The sequence below is a fragment of the Lynx canadensis genome, chromosome A3 (genome assembly GCF_007474595.2).
Source record: "Lynx canadensis isolate LIC74 chromosome A3, mLynCan4.pri.v2, whole genome shotgun sequence".
In the NCBI taxonomy this organism is placed as follows: Eukaryota; Metazoa; Chordata; class Mammalia; order Carnivora; family Felidae; genus Lynx; species Lynx canadensis.
This window is the reverse complement of record NC_044305.1, coordinates 117,539,296-117,560,526: the sequence shown is the minus strand read 5'-3', so window position 1 is coordinate 117,560,526 and position 21,231 is coordinate 117,539,296. Positions and strand designations below refer to the sequence as shown.

General features: G+C 41.3%; 1 protein-coding gene across 2 annotated transcripts in view; it reads left to right on the top strand.

The window, feature by feature from the left end:
- The window catches only part of BABAM2 (BRISC and BRCA1 A complex member 2), a 397,923-nt gene that overhangs the window by 208,624 nt on the left and 168,068 nt on the right, over positions 1 to 21,231 (top strand). For both annotated transcript variants that reach the window (XM_030311393.2, XM_030311392.1), the window contains exon 7: positions 6,057 to 6,166. In XM_030311393.2, coding sequence (XP_030167253.1) covers positions 6,057 to 6,166 — 110 coding nt within the window. The remainder of the gene's footprint in view (positions 1 to 6,056; positions 6,167 to 21,231) is intronic.

Sequence of the window (21,231 nt, the reverse complement as noted above, 5' to 3'; positions counted from 1 at the left end):
AGGAATGGCTAATGTCAAAGTGTCAGTCAAGATCTGGTAAAATAGGAGCGCCTGGGTGGCTCAGTCAGTTAAGCAGCCAACTCTTGATTTTGGCTCAGGTCACCATCTCACCGTTTGTTAAGTTCGAGCCCCACGATGGGCTCCACGCTGACCGCATGGAGCCTGCTTGGGATTCTCTCTGCCCCTCTCCTGCTTGCGTGTGTGCGTGCTCTGTCTCTCAAAATGAATAAATAAACATTAAAAAAAAAGGTTTAATTAAAGATCTGGCAAAATATATGGGAAGTGGCCCAGTTTGACTGGACTATGCAGGGAGAGTCTTTTTACTCCCATTTCCCTTTGGAGAAACCAAATCGGAAATAACTCTCTTAAGTGCTACCTTCATCAGAGATATCAAAATATCAAGGGAGTTTTTAGCCAGGAACTCAGTATTTGGTGGAGATAGGCTGTAACGAGGCTCTCAGAACCTCTACCTGGGTTCTGCACCCCCTGCCATCTGGAAAGGAGGAGGCTCAGGCTTGGGAGATACACGAAAGGCAAAAGGGGCAGACGTGGCCCCGCGTCTTCCTCTTCCTCATCTATTTGGCTTGGCTTCCTCACTCTGGTAACACTAAGACTCTGCTTGGGATTCTCTCTCTTCCCCTCACTTTCTGCCTCTCCCCTGGTTGTGCTCTCTCTCTCTCTCTCTCTTAAAAAGAAATAAGCTGAAAAGAAATAAACTGAACTCAAAATGGTTCTTATCTGGGTTTTGACATGCTGTATCATGGCTTATTTATAGTCCTTATGACTGCAAACTGGTTTTGCTAGTAATAGTTACAGCTTTGCCTTATGCCTTTTTGAATTGAGAAATGCAGTGGCTTTTTTACAGTCTTCCTATGTGACGTACAGTTTATAATATTTATTGTTCGGCTAATGTCTATCAGCAATAGTTAATTGGTAGTTTGTACCTCTACCGACCTTCAACATACAGGGGCTTGTTTCATGGCTGCTAGATTCACTTGGAAATTAGTGCATCAAAGGGGTACCGCATAATGACAAATTGTGCTTGTGTTTACTTTCATTTCCAAGGTGAATTGTTTTTTTTTCTTCCCCCTTCTGATATTTGCAAAGAGCCCCAGTTGAGAACAGTTATGTGAATAAGTCATCATGACCTAAACAAAATGTTAAGTCTTATTGGTAGGTGCATCTTTTGCTTATGTATGGTTCAGATTTGAGTTTTCTTTACCAAAATCTTAAGTAGTCATAGATTTACGGAAAAGTGAGATAAATATTGAGAGTCTAACTAAAAGTACTTTCTATTTAACTCCGTCATTTACGTATTCATCCTTATAGTCTTTCCTGCATTAACTCAGTTTTTTTTTCTAACCAGTTTGCCATGTATGTGCAGTTTCCGACATTGGGTATATAAAAACAAATAGGAAGAGCTCCCAGCGTGAGAGGAACTCACTACCTAGTGAATATTCACTATAAGCCATAAGAACCCCTTTCTGTTCTATAGCCAAATGTTGAGCCAAATCTATTGCTAAATCTCAGCAAAATAGCATGGCCATTATTGCCTCGCCATATGTATGTCAGCGCCTGACACGCTTTTATAAAAGGTAGGAGGCAATTCTCTTTTTTGCTTCAACAGATTTGACATCTTTCCCCCCATTTTAGCCTGCTGCAGATTCAGATGGTACAGATAGAAAGCCCTGAAAGTGTATACTTGTGCATTTTTAAATGTCCCCTACTACACTCTAACCTCCCCCTGCTTTCCAAATGTTGCCATTAGTGGTTACAATAATCATCTGTAATGTTAGCTTCTAAGAACCACAGTACAAGAGCTTCTTTTCTAATTCCCCAGATGGGAAGGAACACATGTACAAGCCTGTTAGAGTTGCAGAAACTAGAAACAGTACTGTGTGGATTTGTATTTTTGGAACTCTTTGGGCTTATTTAAGCACTCCAAGTCAAACTTAGATATCCATTAGGAATCAAATACCAATTCAGGGGAAACTCATGTGCCACACCAAGGCAAGTAAATTATATTAAAAGTAGTCCATAAAAGGAACTCCTGGAAACAACTATTTTCCTATTCAGACTACAGTTTCATGTACTCTTTGCAGGATGCCAGATGATAAATGTTGATTATATAAACCGGGGTCATTCCATTTGTTTAGAGGACTGTCTCCGAGCATTTTTGTTTTTTGCTTAAATGGAGCAGTGAAATGAGAAGTTAGAGAGTAGGAAAGAGAAATAATTATAAATTATCCATAGGTGTATGGAGTGAAGCTGCTAATTAAAAAGGGTTTCAGTTGTCCCTAGTTTTTTGCAGTGTCTTGTTTTGTTTTGTTTTGTTTTGTTTTTTAACCAGGTTTTGTGACTTGTAGTTAGAGCCTTGACCTTTAACAGGGAAATGCAGTCACTGAGGGAAGATATCTGACAATCAATGTTAGTTCTTTTTTTATCATCTTACTTTGAGGTGAACAATCTAACTCTAAAGAGAACTACTCGTATACTTAGATCATAAAATGAATGTCTCTCTGAATGTGAATTTTTTCAGCTTCAACTTTAGTTTTAGATATTTTATGAGTTTTAGGGTTGTATTATATAATTACATAGTTTCTGTTTGTTGCGACTGTATTTTTTAAAATTTCCATCCTCATTTTACAGAAAGGAATATTCAAGGTTGAATACTTTATCATCTGTAAAAGAGTTAGTAATGATAGATAATTTCAGATTCCCAATCTTGGTTTTCCTTTTGAAACCACTAGTTCTAGGGACCTCGGTATATTATGGGGGACAGGAGCAGGGAGTCAGTACTGAGTTTCCAGATATCACTGGTGAAACGTTTGTAAAGCTGGTTCCTGAAAACCGCTAGGTGTGGAGAATAAAGGTTAGAAGTTAACATTAATTTGTTTACTGCTGTACTCATTTAGCAAACATCGAGTGATTTCTATGTTCTAGGCACTGTGCTGAGGTCCTCCTCTTACATACTTCCTAAGTCATACTACCTAAAACTACATTCCAGAGGTATTACAAATCTACATGTAAAAATACAATGTTAGATGAAATGCTAGGGAAATAGTTATATAACCTCAGAGTTACTGACCAGATTTAACTCTGTAGAAAGCTCAGTTTTCTCAGGGGCGCCTGCGTGGCTTAGTCAGTTAAGCATCTGACTTCAGCTCAGGTCACAATCTCACAGTCCGTGAGTTTGAGCCCCATGTCGGGCTCGTGCTGACAGCTTGGAGCCTGGAAACTGCTTCAGATTCTGTGTCTCCCCCTCTCTCTCTGCCCCTGCCCCACTCATGCTGTCTCTCTCTCTCTGTCTCAAAGATAATAAACATTAAAGAAAAAAAATTTAAAAAAGAAAGCTATATTTTCTGTGCTGTTGTGAGTCCCTAGACAAAGTAAAATGTCAAAAGCTGGGCTGAGAGAAAATATAACACATGTGATAGGCAAGGGTTAACGAACCTAACAGACACCAATAACAAGAAAAGTCCAAGAGTCTTTAAGCAAAATGGGCAAAGGATTTGATCAGAAGAAATGACCAGTAAGCAAGTAAAAAGTTGCTCATCTTTAGTCATTGAATCTCAGCTGAGCTACCATTTTCTAGCAGTCAGACCGCCAACATTAAATTGAAGAGTGACAACAGCTAGTATTATCAGGTTATTCAGGATGAGCAGAAACAGGTTCTCTCTCTCATGCTGATGCAAATTCCTGGTCCAAATGTAAATTGCTGTACAGTTTTTAGAAAAATAACCCTACACTGTTAAAGTGTAAAATGTTCATAACCTTTGATCCAACAAGCTCGGTTTTAGTTCTTAATTCAGAAATATATGTCCCACTGGAAAAGAATATACATATCTTTATCCGAGGATATTTATTGTAACACTGTCAAATGGCTAAGAAGTACAGACAACCTGAATGTCTGTTGCTAGGGGAATGGTTAAAAAAAAAAGAACGAAATCCATGCCATGGAATATTATGTGGCTATTTGGGAAGCAGTTGGTAGAGTGATAGGTGTAATACAATTCCATTAAGGGAAACAAAACAGAAGGTTAAAGAGCTATTTATTTGCACGTGTATGTATGTGTGTATGTTTTTGTGCGCCTAGAAAAAGCTGTTTGAGGCCACATACACAGCTAGTATCGGTCACCTTTAAAAGGGAGGGTAGAAGAGCTTTCTTCTTTCTAAACTTCTGTATGGCTTGACTTGTTACAACAAGCCTAAATTTTGTAATGTAAAACCAAAAAACAACTGGGAAGTAAAAGAGGAAAAAAAAAAAAAAAAGAAGAATGAAAAGGGAGGGGGGCGTGTCACAGAGATAGAAAATCAGGAGAGCATAGTTTCTTACAAGTAAGAAACTGAGTATTTCCAGAGGAAAAGACATCATCCATGTCAAATACTGTTTGGAGATCAAGTAAGATAAGGACAGAGAAGCATTTGCTGTGTTTCGTGGATGCCTTGGTGGGGGCAGTCTTGATGGGCTGGGGGGTGGGGGGAGGTCAGAAGGTTAATCTCATGTGCTAAGGGATGAGTGGGAGGGAAGGGAGTAGAGACCAGGAGTGCAGACCATTCCTTCAAGCAGTCTGTGATGGAGAGGAGAGAGGAGAGAGAGGAGAGAATGCAAGGGGTTATATGTTGTATGGTAGAGACCAGCACGGTTCTTCTCTTTCTTTTTTAAAATTCTTATTCTAAATGGGAGAGACTTCTGGTTCTTGTCCCTTTGTATCCCTGCCACACATGCATACTGTAGGCACAATAAAAGGCAGAGCAAGGATGATGTCAGAGCTGAGCTGGCTGGGTGAGATGACCAGCTCCCCACGATGCAGGAAAGGAAGGGGTAAGGTTAGTTTAGGACCGAAGGAAGGACATCATATCTGAGGTTCTCAATGCTCATGGGCAGTAATTCTCGAAGTCTAGTTTGGGACCCTCCTAGGATGGCTGCTGAGCCCTCCAGAGGACCTTGAACCAATCCAGAAATACAGGCCAGTTCTTACCAGTCCTTATGGGTGAAAGATGTGTAATCCTATTAAGTTTTTAAAAAATTTGTATTTGACTTAGAGCCAATACCAACCAAAAGTAAAATTGTCAAGGGTTACTAAAATCTGATATTCACAAAGTAAAACCAGCATGCTACTAGAGTTTATTCTAATTCAGTAGTTTATTCAGAAGTCTGGCAAACACTTGGTGCTTGGCAATAATCGCAAATCTGTAAAACCCACAGTTTTGAGTCAGGACACTTCATCAGTGTTGGATTGAGTTGGTTATGACATTCAATTATCACTATTCTTGCTTTTTGATTATAAATTACAGGAAGTTTAACTTTATCATTATCAGTTTTGTTTATTGTGGGTTGTTAACCTCTCAGTGTTTCTTGGTGCATATTTGGATCAACAGTGTTTTTGTCTTATATTATTCTTATAACCAGGCTTTTAAAATATGCAAGTCTCGTGGTTCATGTATGAATCATCCATAATCGTTTTGCAAAGGAGATGCGTATGTAACCCCCTGCCATTTGCTTGTATGGTGGCACAGTTCATAGTGATGTGTTTCTTGGGAACTTTTGCTATTTAAATAACTTACGACATACTACCAAGGTATATACAATAAAATTACTGGGCATTTTAAGATTTTGTTGTGGTCTTATGATATAAATCATGTTCATAACTCCTGTTTTTCCTATAAAAAGAAAATTACAAGCCATCTACGTGTATTGTAGGAATTATGAGCTGTTACACATATTTTTAGCAAAATGTTTACTATGACTTTTTAGCTATGTTTTTGACTAATTCTTGGTTATCACCAGATTCACTTTTCCCCTCTTGGAATGTGGGAACAAATGAGAAGGTGGGAGTCTTTTCCTCACCATGGTGGGCTTTGATCAGAAAGGCTGAGAGCCATCACTCTAGGGGAGTGACTGGCACATGGTGAAGGATGTACAAAGCTGCTTAATCCGAATCCAGGTAACCCACACGCTGTGGCCTCAATGCCAGTGGGCTGTGAGCTCAGCACCAGGAAGATGTTCCAAGAGTAGGCACTGATGACATCGTGTTTTTCACTCCCTACTCAAGGATGTAAACGAAGACCCTGGAGAAGATGTGGCCCTCCTTTCTGTCAGTTTTGAGGACACTGAAGCCACTCAGGTGTATCCCAAGCTGTACTTGTCACCCCGAATTGAACAGTAAGTATCAATGCCATTAATTTTCCGCAGCCTGGTGTTTCTCCCTGTTAGCCAAACATGTCTCGCTAATTCTTTTGCCCCTTTGGAACTCTTAAAATGATTTCTCTTTACTGACTTCTGTTTCCTTAAACATGACTCGTATCAGGAGGTTAGATTGCAGAGTAAATGTAGTCAGTATCTGCCACTGCAATCTTTGGATGAGTCTTAGTTGTGCAACTTGTGATATGAATACTGTACCTTTGTAGAGAGAGATGAGTAGGCAGACTGAATCCGAAATTGCGACTCCTTCCAAATGTTCCCTGGGTACATATGGTTATAGCCTAAAGAGGACTAGTGAACAGCATCCTATCCAGTTTCTTACGTTTTTGTAACTAATATAGTTATTGGTAAAAATGTAACTCGTCTCCTGAAAATATTAAGCAAAAACATATTCAGAAGTTAATAAAGGTAATACTAAAAGCAGATAGCTTAAGAAGATGACACGTTTGAATTACTTTTCTGTGTCTAAATAGCGCTGTGTCATTTTACACAACTTTCAGGCTCTGTGGTACAAGTAGTTTGATAGCACATTTGTGTTTTAACTGAGTAACTTTACTCGTCGGGAATGAATTTTACAAGGACTGGCCTCACAATGTGCTTATTGTTGGCTCACATGCTTCAGAAGCTTATTCTACTTCAAAGGAAGCTGAGGCTCATTGAAAATAGATTGTAAGCAGATTTGGTTGGAAACTTCTGACAGGATAGATTTCTCATCAGCAGAGAGAGTTTTTAACAGACTCTGATTGAAATGTATTATTAAAAGTCAGTCAGGGTTGGCAGATTTCTGTCTGTGAGATGTGGTCGCCATCCAGCATTCATATACTGAGTCATTTTTACCCCTCTGGCCCTCGTTGCTCTACTTCATGAATCATGGCCATCCTATCTTACACACTGATACAAGATACAGGTGTTTCTACTCAAATACGGATGACTGTGAGCATCAGGCATGCTCTCATTTATTTATATACCACTGAGAGCACCTAAGACAGGATTTTACAGTAGCAGGTGTTCACTGAATGTTTTAACTTGTAATCGAAAATACTAACCCACGTTGGTAAGAGGCCAAAGAATGTTGGAGGCAGTACAGTGAACTGCCAATAGGCAAGGGCTCTCGAGTCAAGCATACCTGCTTTAAACCCAGGTCATGCCACTTACCAGTTGGCAGAATATTTCGCACCCTTGAACTTGCCTCCATATAGGGATGGCGATACCTATTTCAGAGTGATATTTTGAGGATTATATTAAACACTGTTCTTAAGGCATTAATTGCAGTGCCTGGCACTATAGCAAGTGGGAGCTATTAATGTTATTATGATTATCAATACAGCTCACAAGAGAAGAATGAGTGAGTGAGAGTGCGTGGTTAGGACAAGTTGGGGCCGAAAAGGAGAGGATGGGTAATAAATGAGCAGATACCAGCTATAAAGTAGTCACTCTGTATGTACATGCTAAGTTAAATTCAGAAGGTATTTTGGTGATGAGAAAAGAGATCTCAATGAAACAATCGCAAGATGTAGGTAATAAGAATCTATCAGTTAAGCTGCAGACAGGAATTTGCCAGCTCAGAAGAATGATTTTCCCAACACCTACATTACTTTTCTTTTAAGTTACTGTACCCGTTTGCAAATAAACTTGCTAATAAAATATTTCTCCCTCTAAAATCTAAGATATGATGTGATGAATTATCAGTGAAGGTTATATTTTAAAAGTTAATTCCTCTAAAATCTAGCTTTCTGCATGTGTGAGTGGGGGAGGGGCAGAGAGAGAGGGGGAGAGAGAGAGAGAGAGAATCCCAAGGAGGCTCTGCACCATCAGTGCACAGCCGGATGTGGGCTTGAACTCACAGAACTGTGAGATCATGACATCAGCCGAAATCGAGAGTCAGACGCTCAACTGACTGAGCCACCCAGACGCTCAACTGACTGAACTCACTTGAACTTCTCTTAGCTTACTGTGCACTCCCGGCCATGTGCCTTTGCTAAAGCTATTACCTCCATGTACAGTGTCTTCTCTAACACCCTTTTTCTGTTGAAATAGACCTCTCCAAATGCCGTCTGTACCATTTTTCCTGAGCACCATTGGGCTGCCTTCTCTGGCCATTCCCTGAACTCTTAGAATACTGAATTTATACCCATTAGAATCTGCTCAACACAGATTTAGTTAGTGATGTGTATTTGTTTTCCCATCTTTTGCTAAACTGCAAGTTACTCAAGGGCAGGAACAAGTCTTTTCGTTTCATTAATGGTTTTACAGAAAGGTGGCACATGGGGAACAGTAGCCTGGTTGGCAGTATTTTAAAGGCTCAACACGTAATTCTTACAAGAAAAATGGAAAATGCTACACTGAGAGCTCTTACATTTTTTTCCAGTTGATACAGATTAACTTAGTAGAACTGCCTTCGTAATACCATTGAAAACTGCCAAAAGTTCTGACATCCTTGAGTAGAAGTTTTAAAAATGAGTTTTTTAGAAAAAGGTTAAAATGGAAAGTGGTCAAATTGTGGTATGACTTTCTGAGGGCTTCCATTGTTACTTAAAGTTTTTAATATCTTTGGTTAACTCTTGCAGAGTTGACAGTACACATAGAACAGAAGTGGTGTCATTTCAGTAAGGCCAGCATCGTAGGATAGATTTTAAGAACTGAACGAGGAGAGGTTGGTACTGGTCTTCGATACTGTGTGAAGCTCTCGTTAGTTTTCCATGGTTCGTACCATCCTGTCAACTCTGAGCCGTCCAAACATTAAGTATGGCCTCGGACTTGGAGAGTGCTCTCAGGAGTCATGAGGAAAGCATCCCGTGTGGACCCGCCCAGAACCGGTGCCAGACGCTCGCCCTGAGCTGAGGTTTGTTACTCCTTTTGGCTGCTGCTATGGTTCTTTCTAGGAAGTCCCAAGCCCCATGCAGTGCGTGTGACAGACACGGATCTGGGCAGGACCAGTGGCCTGGTCCACATTAGGTAAAAATTGGCAAGAAGAGACTTGCATTCTTACCACTCTGTGGGCCTGGAAAGATACGTTGAGCCTGGGACATAGTGCCTTTCAGTCTGGCTGATGTCCCTCTGCCCCTGCATGCAATGGGCAGGGACACTGTGCTTACACTAACTAGTCTTAGAAAAGGGAAAGGCCTCTTTGGGTCTTGTCTTCATATGTGCTAAAAGGGATCAGTTTGCTGTACCCTAAAGATTTCTAGGGACATGGTTCCCAAATGGCCCCACATTAGACAATCCCCACAAAAGGGAACATCTGTCAGAGACATCGGGTGGAAAACTTCCTGAGTGTATTATAATTAATGAGGCTCTGAAATGCAATCCCGCTTCAGAAGCCTGTCTTTTTGCCCAAGGCCTGGAAGAGCGGTCTGGTGTTTCTGGCAGCACTGGAACATGACTGCACGCCTTTATGGTGTTTAGATGTATGTTGTTTCCTGATCTCCCACTGCGCACGTATATGTTGTTTCCTGATCTCCCACCGCGCACGTATATGGCTTGCAAAAGTAAACCTTCCGAGAACTTCGTGTTCTTCTCGCACACGGGACATTTATGAAATACGCATATTTCAGGTTCTCTAACTATACATTTGTTTTCCCAGGAACCCAGACCAATCAGTTAAATGAGACACTAAGTACTGTTCCTTAAACAAAACAGAACAAAAAAGCTAGTGGTCAGTTATGCAAAGTAGACTTTGGTTGAAGATGAAGAGAGGGGAAGGAACGTGCTTTCTAAACCAGTTGCCTTTTTTTCCTGGCAGAAAAGCTGGACGTGTGAAGTTACATCCTCAGAGCCGGCACCAATCTGTTCCACCTTTCCCTCCTCCTCACGCTGCCGGCTCCCAGCAGCGACAGCAAGGGTTAAACGGGCGGCAGAGGCTGCCCAATTCTCTTTGCCGAAAGGTGTGGGCCCATTTTTTGGCTTGAGCCAGTTGGTGGGAGTGGTTTGAAGAAAACCAGCTTGTCACTCCCTGTGCTGTTCCCACTCGGTGCATAAAAAGAGGATTTCAGCCCCTGAGGCAGACCAGGTGGCATCTTTCACAAGTACAGAATTTGTTTTTAGAACTTTTTGTTGTTAAGTTACAGTCCGCCTTAGAAGTAAGTACTCAAAGCTTACCAGCCCACAAACACTCCCCATTAGGGAGGCCTGTGTGCCTGCAAGGATCCACGCGTTGATTCTTTCAGGCCGCAAAAGCACAGTGAGGACTTGACCAGGCGTAAGGCCCTTGGCTGGGTGCTTCAGAGGATAGCAAGATAAGTGAGATGTGGCTCGTCCCTTCGTTTGCTTACAGATTATAAGGGAAATAAGAACAAATACGGCAAGTTCCAACATGTGTTTTAGTAGAAAAGGCACGATGCACTTTGGCATCAGAAGCTCTCGGTTCCTCTATTCACTAGCTGGTGGCCTGGCTGAAGATACTTAGCCTTTTTGAGCCTCACTCATTTCCTCCTCTGCAAAGGCAGGTAACTCCTAACTTTCTGTTTCGTCTCCTCCAAGGGGGCGTGTATGAAAGCAGCTCCCGTAGTGTTGGCACATGGGGGGTGCCCAGGTCATGCTGCTGGAACCTCTAAATACCAGAAATAGACTTTTTAAGTACTGTGAGAGTCCAAGGCGGGAGGAGGGCACATTTCCATTGGACTTGGTGGAGAGGGGACTTTGTGGAAGATTTTGGGAAGCCTGGCTCTTCTGACGTAATATGGCTTTTCTAGAGATTAAACATATGCTACTGTAACAATAATAAAAATGTATTTGTTTAGTACTTTAAAATGTTTAAACCACTTTCACTGTACCATCCCATCAGATCCTGACGATAATATTGCTAACGTGTTCCAGAATACATCTCTTTTCCTCTATATTATATTCCTCTATATCCCGTGATTTCATCCCCAGAGCCTTACCTCTCTGTGGATGTTCCCCTAAGTCCCCATTTCTTTCTTTTTTTTTTTTTTTTTAAGTTTATTTATTTTAAGAGAGAGTGTGCGCGCAAGCTGGCGAGGAGTAGAGAGAGAGAGAATCCCGAGCAGGATCCGCACTGCCAGTGCAGAGCCCAACGTGGGGCTCAGTCCCATGCACCGTGAGATCATGACCTGAGCCGAGATCAAGAGTTGGATGCTTAACCACCTGAGCCACCCAGACTCCCCTCAGTCCCCATTTCTAATCCCAGCTCTTCTCCCTGCTTGCAGATTTGCCTTCCCAGCCACTTGATAGACATATCTGTCTGTGTGTTCAGTTGACCCTGAAATTGGAAGTGTCTGCAGCCAGACTCCTCATTCCTCCAGTGAACTCAGGTTCCTTCCTCACAGCCCTGCTTCTGTTCAGGACATTCTGTTTCTGAGGTGCCCAGATGCTGCATCTGAAAGGCATCAGCCAACCCCTGTTTTGTACTGGAAATCCTCTCTCCGTTGTATCTGTCCTTCTTGTCATTCCTACTGGCGTTTCCTAGTTCAGTCCTTCAGTTGCTATGTCTCCTGATGGCCTTTTAACCTTTCTTCCTATGTTAGTTTATCCAGCACAGAGCTGTCACTGTCTTCCTGAAGAAAGTTCTGATAATGTAATGTTCTTTCCTTGCTCATCACCATCAGTGGCCCCTGTCACCAACTGAATTAAGTACACATCTCTCAATTTGACATCCAAAGCATTTTCTGTTGTCATCCCAGCTGACCTTTCTGCCCCAATCTGGGTTCTGTATGTATCCCATTGTTCAAGCCAAACCGTTTTCTGGGATTTCCTGTGGACACACCTTATTTCACTTCCATACCTTTGCTTGGGCTGCTTCTTCTATGAGATCATTGAATTCTATTTCCTCTCCTGTAGAATCTGTCACAGTTTTGTCTATCGTCATATATCTTCTCAGTCCCGAAAGTCACCACCACCTGCCTCCCCAGCAAGACTGCACTTTTCCTTCTTATGTTTTTGCCTCTGTTGTTATATTGTTGCCCTGGACTGTAAACTCCTTAAGGCTTCGTCTCTGCTGCCATCCATTGAGGGCTGGTGAGCCACAGCCCATGTTCTGCCAAGCTCGCCCTGCCCTCAGGCCATGCCAGAGCTCAGCCACAGTTCCCTCTGACTGGACTCCCTGGTGGGTCAGAAGGCTTTGAACTTGTTGGATCCCTGTGCTACAGATGCGAGTGGTCTCCTAAGGCCATGTGTCTTCTGGCCCAGCCAGCAGGCTTGTTTCCCTTATGGACCCCTGTTTCCTAGAGGTGGAGCTTTATTTCGTAGGAGTGGCTTAACAGCTGAGTCCTGAAGGTGGTAAATGTGCTTTTGATCTTATGTGCCCTGTCATCTACTCCTGTTGTGGCCTTTCCAGCCTCCTTTTTCCCTGCCTTTACCCCACAGTGAGCCTGGCCACAGACATGGTCATTTGGAACATTTGGATAGCTTGGAATCCACAAAGGCTGGGCTAAACTGAAACTTGGCTAAAGGGCCTAGGAAAAGGGTAGGGAAGAGCTGAAAATTACAATACTACTACTTAGAATTATGGGTGACATTTAATGAAATTATGGATTAAATTCAGATAAATCAGGGGGGCCTGGGTGGCTCAGACGGTTGAGCATCTGACTTTAGATCGTGTTGTGATCTTGCGGTTCGTGGTTTTGGGCCCCACATCAGGCTCTGTGCTGACGGCTCAGAGCCTGGGGCCTGCTTCGGATTCTGTGTCTCCCTCTCTCTCTGCCCCTCCCCTGCGTGCGCTCTGTCTCTCTCTGTCTCTCAAAAATAAATAAACGTTTATTTATTTTTGAGAGACAGAGAGAGACAGAGCATGAACGGGGGAGGGTCAGAGAGAGGGAGACACAGAATCGGAAACAGGCTCCAGGCTCTGAGCCATCAGCCCAGAGCCCGACGCGGGGCTTGAACTCACGGACCGTGAGATCGTGACCTGAGCTGAAGTCGGACGCTTAACCGACTGAGCCACCCAGGCGCCCCAAACATTAAAAAATTTTTTAAAAATTCAGATAAATCAGATAAAGTTTTTAGAGCAATGAGCAAATTCAATAATTTGTGATTTTATTTAAATTAAATACTGAATTCAGTATCATAACAGGATGGAAAATTTTTGTTTTAGGTGCTCAAGAGATTTTTTTCTAGAATAATTAGAAAAATTGTGTAACTAAACACAGATTTGAAAGAAAAGATAGTTGCCTTTTTTTTTTTTTTAAACCTGTATCAACTGTCTTAATAAATAAGACCCCAAATCTCTTCGGGTGATTTTGTGTCAGGATTTAAGTAATAGAACATCATAGTAAACATGGTTTAATTTAGCCTTACTCATGTTTACTTGAGTCACTGAGATAATCCTATAATAAATATTGTGCTTCTACAGTTTTTTTTTTTTTTTCCTTTGATAAATATATAGTCCTGAGTATGCTAAGACAACCAGCTGTCAGGAGAAGATGTGTATTTGGTTTTAGTGGAACAGGCTATCTTAGCCTCTAGGGATTTGAGATGTTCGTTTTACTAGTCTGGGAGCAGGGCCAAAAGGGTTCTTCGTGACTTCGGCTGGAATTCTGAAAAGTAAGTTCAGCAAGTTTTCATTAGTGAGTTTGGCCCTTTGTTTTGCCTGTGCCTCCCAAAAGATCAAGAGCTCAGCCTGCACTTTGAAACATTACCAAAAAGAACCAGAACGGAATTTAGTTGGGGGAGAAAATCAATCAGCCCCCAAATAGCACATTTTTGGAAACATTCTGGTGTAGAACTCCCACCTCCCCAGCTGCCTGAGTTGGTGGTGTATCAATGTTTTTATCTAGCTTTCTTTTTAGGCAGAAAATATACATTTAGAAAGAAGATGTATATAATAAGTCTGTGATAAATCTCACTGGTACATGTTTCTTAAACTTGTTTGACCCTTAAGCTCTAGTCTTGGATTTATTTTGTGTCTGTGGGCAGTTCTGTGCCTTGTTTCTCTTAAGCACTATTCTCCTGACTACAGCATACTGATTAGCTTTCGACTGTAAGATATAATGTGTCTCCGTTTAAAAAAATCAACCTAGCACCTTTCTGCTAAACATCTCGAGGATTATGTGCAGTGTTTTTTCTGCAGTGAAGATGAGAAGTTCATGATTTTCAGTTTTACCCTATATTTCGGCAGCAAAGCTCTGTGCTATTTTATGCAGTGTTCATTTGTATTTATTCACAAGTAGGAAGATATTCCTCAATGGAAGGTCTGCAATGAAAGAGTGATAGTTAACACAAACATTAGGCTGTGTTATAGGTAGGAGCAGAGAAATTAGAAAATGGAAGAGAAGATGTCATAGAATGTTCCAGAACTGATGGAAGATACCAATCCTCAGATAGAGGAAATACAGCAAGTCTCAAACAGGCTAAATAAAAAGAAGTTGACACCTAGTCATATCATCTGAAACTGCAGAACACCAAAAATTAAAATATCCAAAGTTGACACATTATGTTTAAAGGAATAGTCGGTTGACACAGACCTCTTTGGAAATCTGATGAGAGCCACGGACCTTCCCCCAGAAAAATATACAGATTTAATATTTATAGAGGAAATTATAATCCAATACTACCCACCCCCCCTCCCCCAAATCTACCGCTGCCTTGTGTTCTTTATTTTCATTAATTGTTTGACTAGCGTAGTGCCTCCTGGCCATGGAACCTAAGCATACTGTTTTTGACCTTCCTTTGACCATTGTTGCCCATACGTACACAACTGCTGGTTGATTTTGCCTGCATGGTGTCTCACATTCATCTGCTCACCCTTTCCCTACCCCTGTTTCAAGCCTCTGTATTTTACCATTTGCCACATTAATCTTTTGAAAGCAGAGCCGGATCCATGTCAGTCCCTTGCTTAAACACTCTCAGTGTCACTTTTCAAGATGGGGAAGAAAACTGCATGTTATGCTGTCCTGTCTGAGAAGCCTCAGTGCTCAGCACACTCATAGCCACCTGTGTACCATGTATCTAACAACTTTATCCAACATGTTTAAGCGTTTTATAGCAGGAGGACTCTAGGTTATCGCGTTGGTCACATTGTGAGATATGCTGCACTATATCTTGATCGTTTCAGTTTTCTATAAGGATTGACTGTGATTGTAGCTGTTCTTTGAATGATATTCCAGTAATATTCCACTGCATTTTCCTGTTCTTTACCTCTTGTGGTTTTTAGTAAACCTCTCCCTTTGAGATAACTTATCTGAGCTACTGTTGTCTCTCAGCTGGACTATTGAAATACTCTTCTAACTGGTCTCCCACGCCCACTCTTTCCCCCACTCCTTAACTAGTTGCCAAACTGCAGGCAGAGTGGGCTTTCTAAATAAATCAGATCTCATCACTTAAAAAAAATTCATTCCCTTTGATCACCAATGATCACTTACCAGCTTTATCTCACTCAAGGCTTTTTCCTGTATCTCCCAGCATATATATGTATGTGTGTGTGTGTGTGTGTGTGTGTGTGTGTGTGTATATATATATATATATATATAATAAAATCTATGTATATACATACATAAACATACGTATATAATACTACGCATTATAGTCTGTCATCAAGTTCTAGCATTTTTTCCTTCATACTGGCTTGAAGTCTGAACTCTTCTAAGTCTCCGTTTCCTCCTATCCTGTTATTTCAGTTTCCTTCCCCTTTAATCCTTATTTTTGTCAAACACTGGGTGGAGGTAGAAACAGATGTGTAAAAAAAGGTGGCCTTCGATGCTCTGGGGTAGTTCTTCCCATCTCTTTCAAGTATGAGGACCAGTTTTCAGTCAAAACATTTTCTATGAGTGTGGAAGGAGGGCTTGACTACAAGGGGACAGCACAAGGGGATTTTTTAGGATTATTTTAGAATGATGGAATTGTTCTGTATCATAGTTGTGGTGGTGGATACACAACTCTGCACATTTGTCAAAATTTAGAGAATGGTGCATTGTAAAGAGTACATTTTACCATGGCCAAAAAGTAAATTGAAAAACGTTTCACAGATCCGTACAGATAAAAAATAATACTTTTTAGTATTTCTTGTGAATTAATGATGAATTCAAATACCTCTTAAATGAACCTGCATTCTATTAATCACAAGAGTGTGTGCACATATTTGAAAAAATGGATACATATACATGCTTCTCTGTGCTGTAGGTATGTGTATGCATATATGTATACACACGTTCCTGTATCTGTTCTTATATGTATGATATATTACACGCACAACATTTATTCGGTCTTCAGATGCTTGGTATCCAATAAATTAGGAAAGCTGTTATATCATAGTGTCCTGAAGACAGCAGATTGGGAACATTAGTAATAAGGGATGTTTAATAAATGACCACTTTCCCACGAATTCTGTTGTTTATATGTATTGATATTTGTTTAAAGAGCACATTTTAACTTCTTGCTCTCAAAATAGCTAACATAATTACTACGTTTGGAAGCAGTTTTTAACCTTATTGTTTTGTCTCATAGTGGAATGACGGATTCACCAAGAGCCTTGCCATTCTGGCTCTTCTCTGCCCAACACAAACACCTGGGTCTCTTAGTTTAGCTCACGGTGGGGACGGAGGAACTCCAGAAGGAACAAGTCTCCAGGGTATTGAAACCAACACTTGGGAGCTCTCCTCTTGTGCTTGGGCCTTGGCCTGTGTGCAGCTCCCATGGCTCACGGCGCTTCTTTTTCTAGGGCTCCCAGCTCTCAGCTGTTCCATGTTTTTCTCAGACCAGTATGCTAGCTACACAGTGATCTCTGAATTGGGCCATTACATTCAAATAACATCTTCCACTTAGTGTTCAGAGCAGTGTGTGGATGTAGATAGGGAAATAGGGCAGTTGGGTTATAAAAGAAATCATCCTGCCTCATTTTCTTCTTAAAAAAGTGTACGGTTTGTTACGTCCACAACATAACAAAGGGTACTTATTTAGTCCTGAAAGCAATGGCTTGGTTCTTGGTTACAAGTGTTTGGTGTAAGTAGGTAATGACTAAGGCTCTTAATGTATAAAATTCACATATAAAGTGGAACCCCTTATACTGTTGTTGGAGGAAAGGTCCAACAGCAATGATGTTGTCAGATTTTACTGTGTGAAGTTGTATTAAAGAGCATGTAATTTGATCCTGGTATGTCTGATTTTGATTCTCATAATATAGGGCTCATAATTATGTTGGAGTTTTTCTGTACTTGTTAAAATTCAGACACGCTGTCTTTCACTAATGACTTTAATGAATGGAGAAGCCTTTAGTTTAAAACAAAACAAATGATGAGTTAACATAATACTGTAAATAGGACCATAACAGGGAATGAACATCCTGTCTATGAACATTATCTTTTACAGACAGCTTCAACAAAATAGAGGCCATTCTTGAAAAAGACTAAAATCTGCTACCTTGCCAGATTTTAGCTAAACCAAACCATTAATTTGAAGAAGTTATGCATCAGTGGAAAACTTACTTTACTGACAGCCTTTCTCTCTTTTTTTCCTACACGCGAAGAACTTTCCCCTCCTACTTTTTAATCCCTCCCTTCCCTACTCCACCCCAACCTTTAAAAAGTATGATGTAAGATTGGGTTGTTTTGTGCCAAGTTTTCATCCTGGAACAGATTTTTATTGCCATGTTTCTCTGAGAAGAGGAGTTCATGACCAAATGGTGATAACAGTTCCGTGTTTTCATTGCCTCCTCTGACCTAGTACTATTTTCCCAGTTTTGTTGGAGTTTAACGTGATCAATCCAATATGTGTGTTAAAGCCAAAGGAAATTATTTTGAAAGCTTTTAAATTTTCATTAACTATAATATCATATATGATTCTCTGGAAAAAAAACATATTATGGAGCATATGATTATTTTTAAATTTTAGATTTTTCTGTTCATACCATAAGGAAACCCTTCAAAATATTTGTTTGTGGATATTATTTGTTTTGGTGACTGATCTTTATTATTCCACTCTGTTAGGGGTATTGACCAGTGGCTGTTCATTTACTCTTGGAATACTCTTCCTCAAAAACACAGATAAACTTGTGCCTGTTTGGTTCTGGTCAGTGGAGAATTTAACTTTGGGAGTCCAAATAGTAGAAACGACTGAAATTATCCTCACTAGGGATATGACTTGAAATGCTTTGGCATAGAATGAAGCTATAAAGAAGTAGATAGATTTCTCTGTTCTCCATGGAAAGGTTTCTGAGTTGAAGAAAAGGGGTAAAGATCAGAAAGATGAGCAGAAATCTACATTTTTATGTTAAAATAAAAAGCTAGGCCTCAACCCCATAGGATATATTTTCTACAGGAGAGAGAGAGAGATTGAGAGAGAGAGAGAGAGAGAGAGAGAGAGAGAGAGCGCGCGCTGGGTACTAGCAATAGCAAACACTTGATGAGCACTTAAGTCACATGTTTTAAGTACACTCTACCCATTAACTCATTCGGTCCTCACAACAACCCTTTAATCGAAATTGGTTACTACTGTTGTCCCTATTTTATAGATGATGAGGCTGAAATTCAGAGAGGGCCAGAAACCTGCCTGAGTCACTTCCCCAGTGAGTGGTGGCACCACCATTTGCATCTGGGTGGTTTGACTCCAACAAGATTTAGGGTAGAGATCAAAGGGAACTTTAGCTTCCTGGTAGTGTTTTAATTTTTTTCAGGGTGAATTTAGGCATTTTAATTATGAAATTAAAATTCATAAAAAAATTGAAAAGAATCTGATTGGAAATAAATATCCTGGAGATTTGATGACCTACATACTTTTCGGTGGAACCTGTGTTCTGTGTGTGATAAATGCTATTATTCGTGGGGCTTCTGAACATGTGGTGATTGTCTGATACTATGCTGTAATCCCTCTCATCTACTACAGGGTCTCTCAGCTTTGGCACTGTTGACATTTTGAGCTGGATGGTTCTTTTCTGTAGGGGACTTTCCTGTTCAACATATTTAGCAGCATCCCTGACCTCTACACACAAGATGTCAGTAGTATCCACCAACCCCCCCCCCCCCCATCTTGACAGCCAACAATGTCTGTAGTGTCCCCTGGAGAAAAGGTGGCGGGGGATACAAAATCATCCCCAGTTGAGAACCACCTGTCTACTATCAGTGCCCTTCAGGAACCTTCCAGGAGTCTATTTGTACCCGTGCTGCTAAGCTTTAGTAATACCTTTCTTTCATACCGTCAAACTGTTTTCCTTTAGTGTGTGTAATGATTGTCATACCAAGGTCATGCAGAACAATTAGAAGTTGAAATAATGGACCCTTCAGTACTGTTCATATTACCCTATTCCTGTCTTACCCCTAAACTCGTAGCCTCTAGTCTTTCCATATGTCCTGTGTGATGTACAGCCAAATGACTTTTAGAGTCTCTCCAATTCACTGTCTGCCTCCTATCTTCCCTTAATCTCAGGAAGGAAGGCCACAGCTCTCCACTTGGTACCATATTTAAGGTGTGTTTTTCCATTTGTATCTTTGATTTTTTCCCCTCCTTTCCATTCCACAGATGAGTATTTCCTAGTCAAGTTCTCGGTTTTCTCACAGACTTTGGTGACAGAGCACTTCTGCATGTTTACACTTTTGGGCTGGTTTTTATAACCTTATTGGAAGAGTCACTCAGCATCTTAGTTCGAAAGGACAAATATATCTCAAAGATCAACAGGACACAAAGCTCAATTCTGCCTTTTGCCCAAATTCCCAACATTCGGGAGATAAATGTAGTGAAGCCAGAAGCAGAGTCTTCACCTCTGTTCTCAACAGCTGCTTTACCCTTCATCCTGGCCCACTAGGCCCTCCCATCAAGATTAAGTATTTAGTGAAATACAGAGGTAGGTATTGGCTAAGAGTACTGCTTTGCAATAAGACAGATTTGGGATTAAGTCTGACTGCCACTCTCTGGTATGTGAGCCAGTGTCAGTTGCTTAACCTGTGTGACAGTTTCTTCATCTATAATCCTCAGAGTTTTTGTCAGGATTGAATGAGAGAATGTGTACAAAGTGCTCAGCATAGTGCCTGGCACTTCATAAACCCCAGACACGTGGTAAGTTGCTGTACTTATTATTACATTGTCATTGTCATCAACATCAACCTCATCTTCCTCCTCCTCCTGAAATGTTCAGAGACCCCAGTTTTTGAAAATTCCACTGTAGGTGCCATGCACCAGGACCTTGAGGTATTGTCAGTCCCCTGAATTCATTTAGGGTAAGCTAGTGGGGAAAACGTAAGAACAGACATCTGAAGTTGGAGACAGAAATGAACTAAAGATTTCTATAAGGGAGCAGCTTTTGACTTTTTTGGGCTACCACCCTCCTCCAAACTTGAGAACCCCATGATAACTATGACAGCCCCAGCCTCTGCTACTACAGTTAGTTGCGCCTATTCTTTTTCTTTTTAATTTTTTTAATGTTTTTTATTTATTTTTGAGAGACAGAGAGGGACAGAGCACGAGTGGGGCAGAGAGAGAGGGAGACACAGAATCCGAGGCAGGCTCCAGGCTCTGAGCTGTCAGCACAGAGTCTGATGCGGGGCTCGAACCCACAAACCGTGAGATCGTGACCTGAGCCGCTCAGGCACCCCCTAATTTTGCATATTCTTCAGAGGATTCACAGACTTCTTATATACAAGCCCAGGCCCTTTAGGGATCCACTACTCTCAATTAAGAATCCTTTCCCTAAAGTTTCTTCCTGAGATACCATCCAGTGAGATGTCCACTGGCCACTGCAGTGGGTCAGCCGGCTAAGGACAAAAATCAGACAAGAGCAGTCCAGCAGCCCCTGAGCACCGGCCGTGACAGACACCGTGCTGAACACATTGCAAACATTACTTTACTCAGTTTGCATGACAGGAATTGCTGGCTCACAATTACACGTGTGGATTTTGAGGCACGGAAGGGTTAAGTAACTGCCAAAGGTCAACAATGAGTATGTGGCGGCAAGACGACTCCAACTCTGATCTGTCATTTTCCACAGCCTTTGCTCATACACCCTACCTACTGCTTCATTAAAGGGGGCCACAGTCCACTGCGGGCAGTGAGTGCTGTGCTTCAGAGTGTGGTCCTCGGAACGCCTGCGCCAGGGAGGTGATGAGTTTGGGAGGTGGTGAGCTTGGGAGTTAGTTAAAATTGGATTCCTG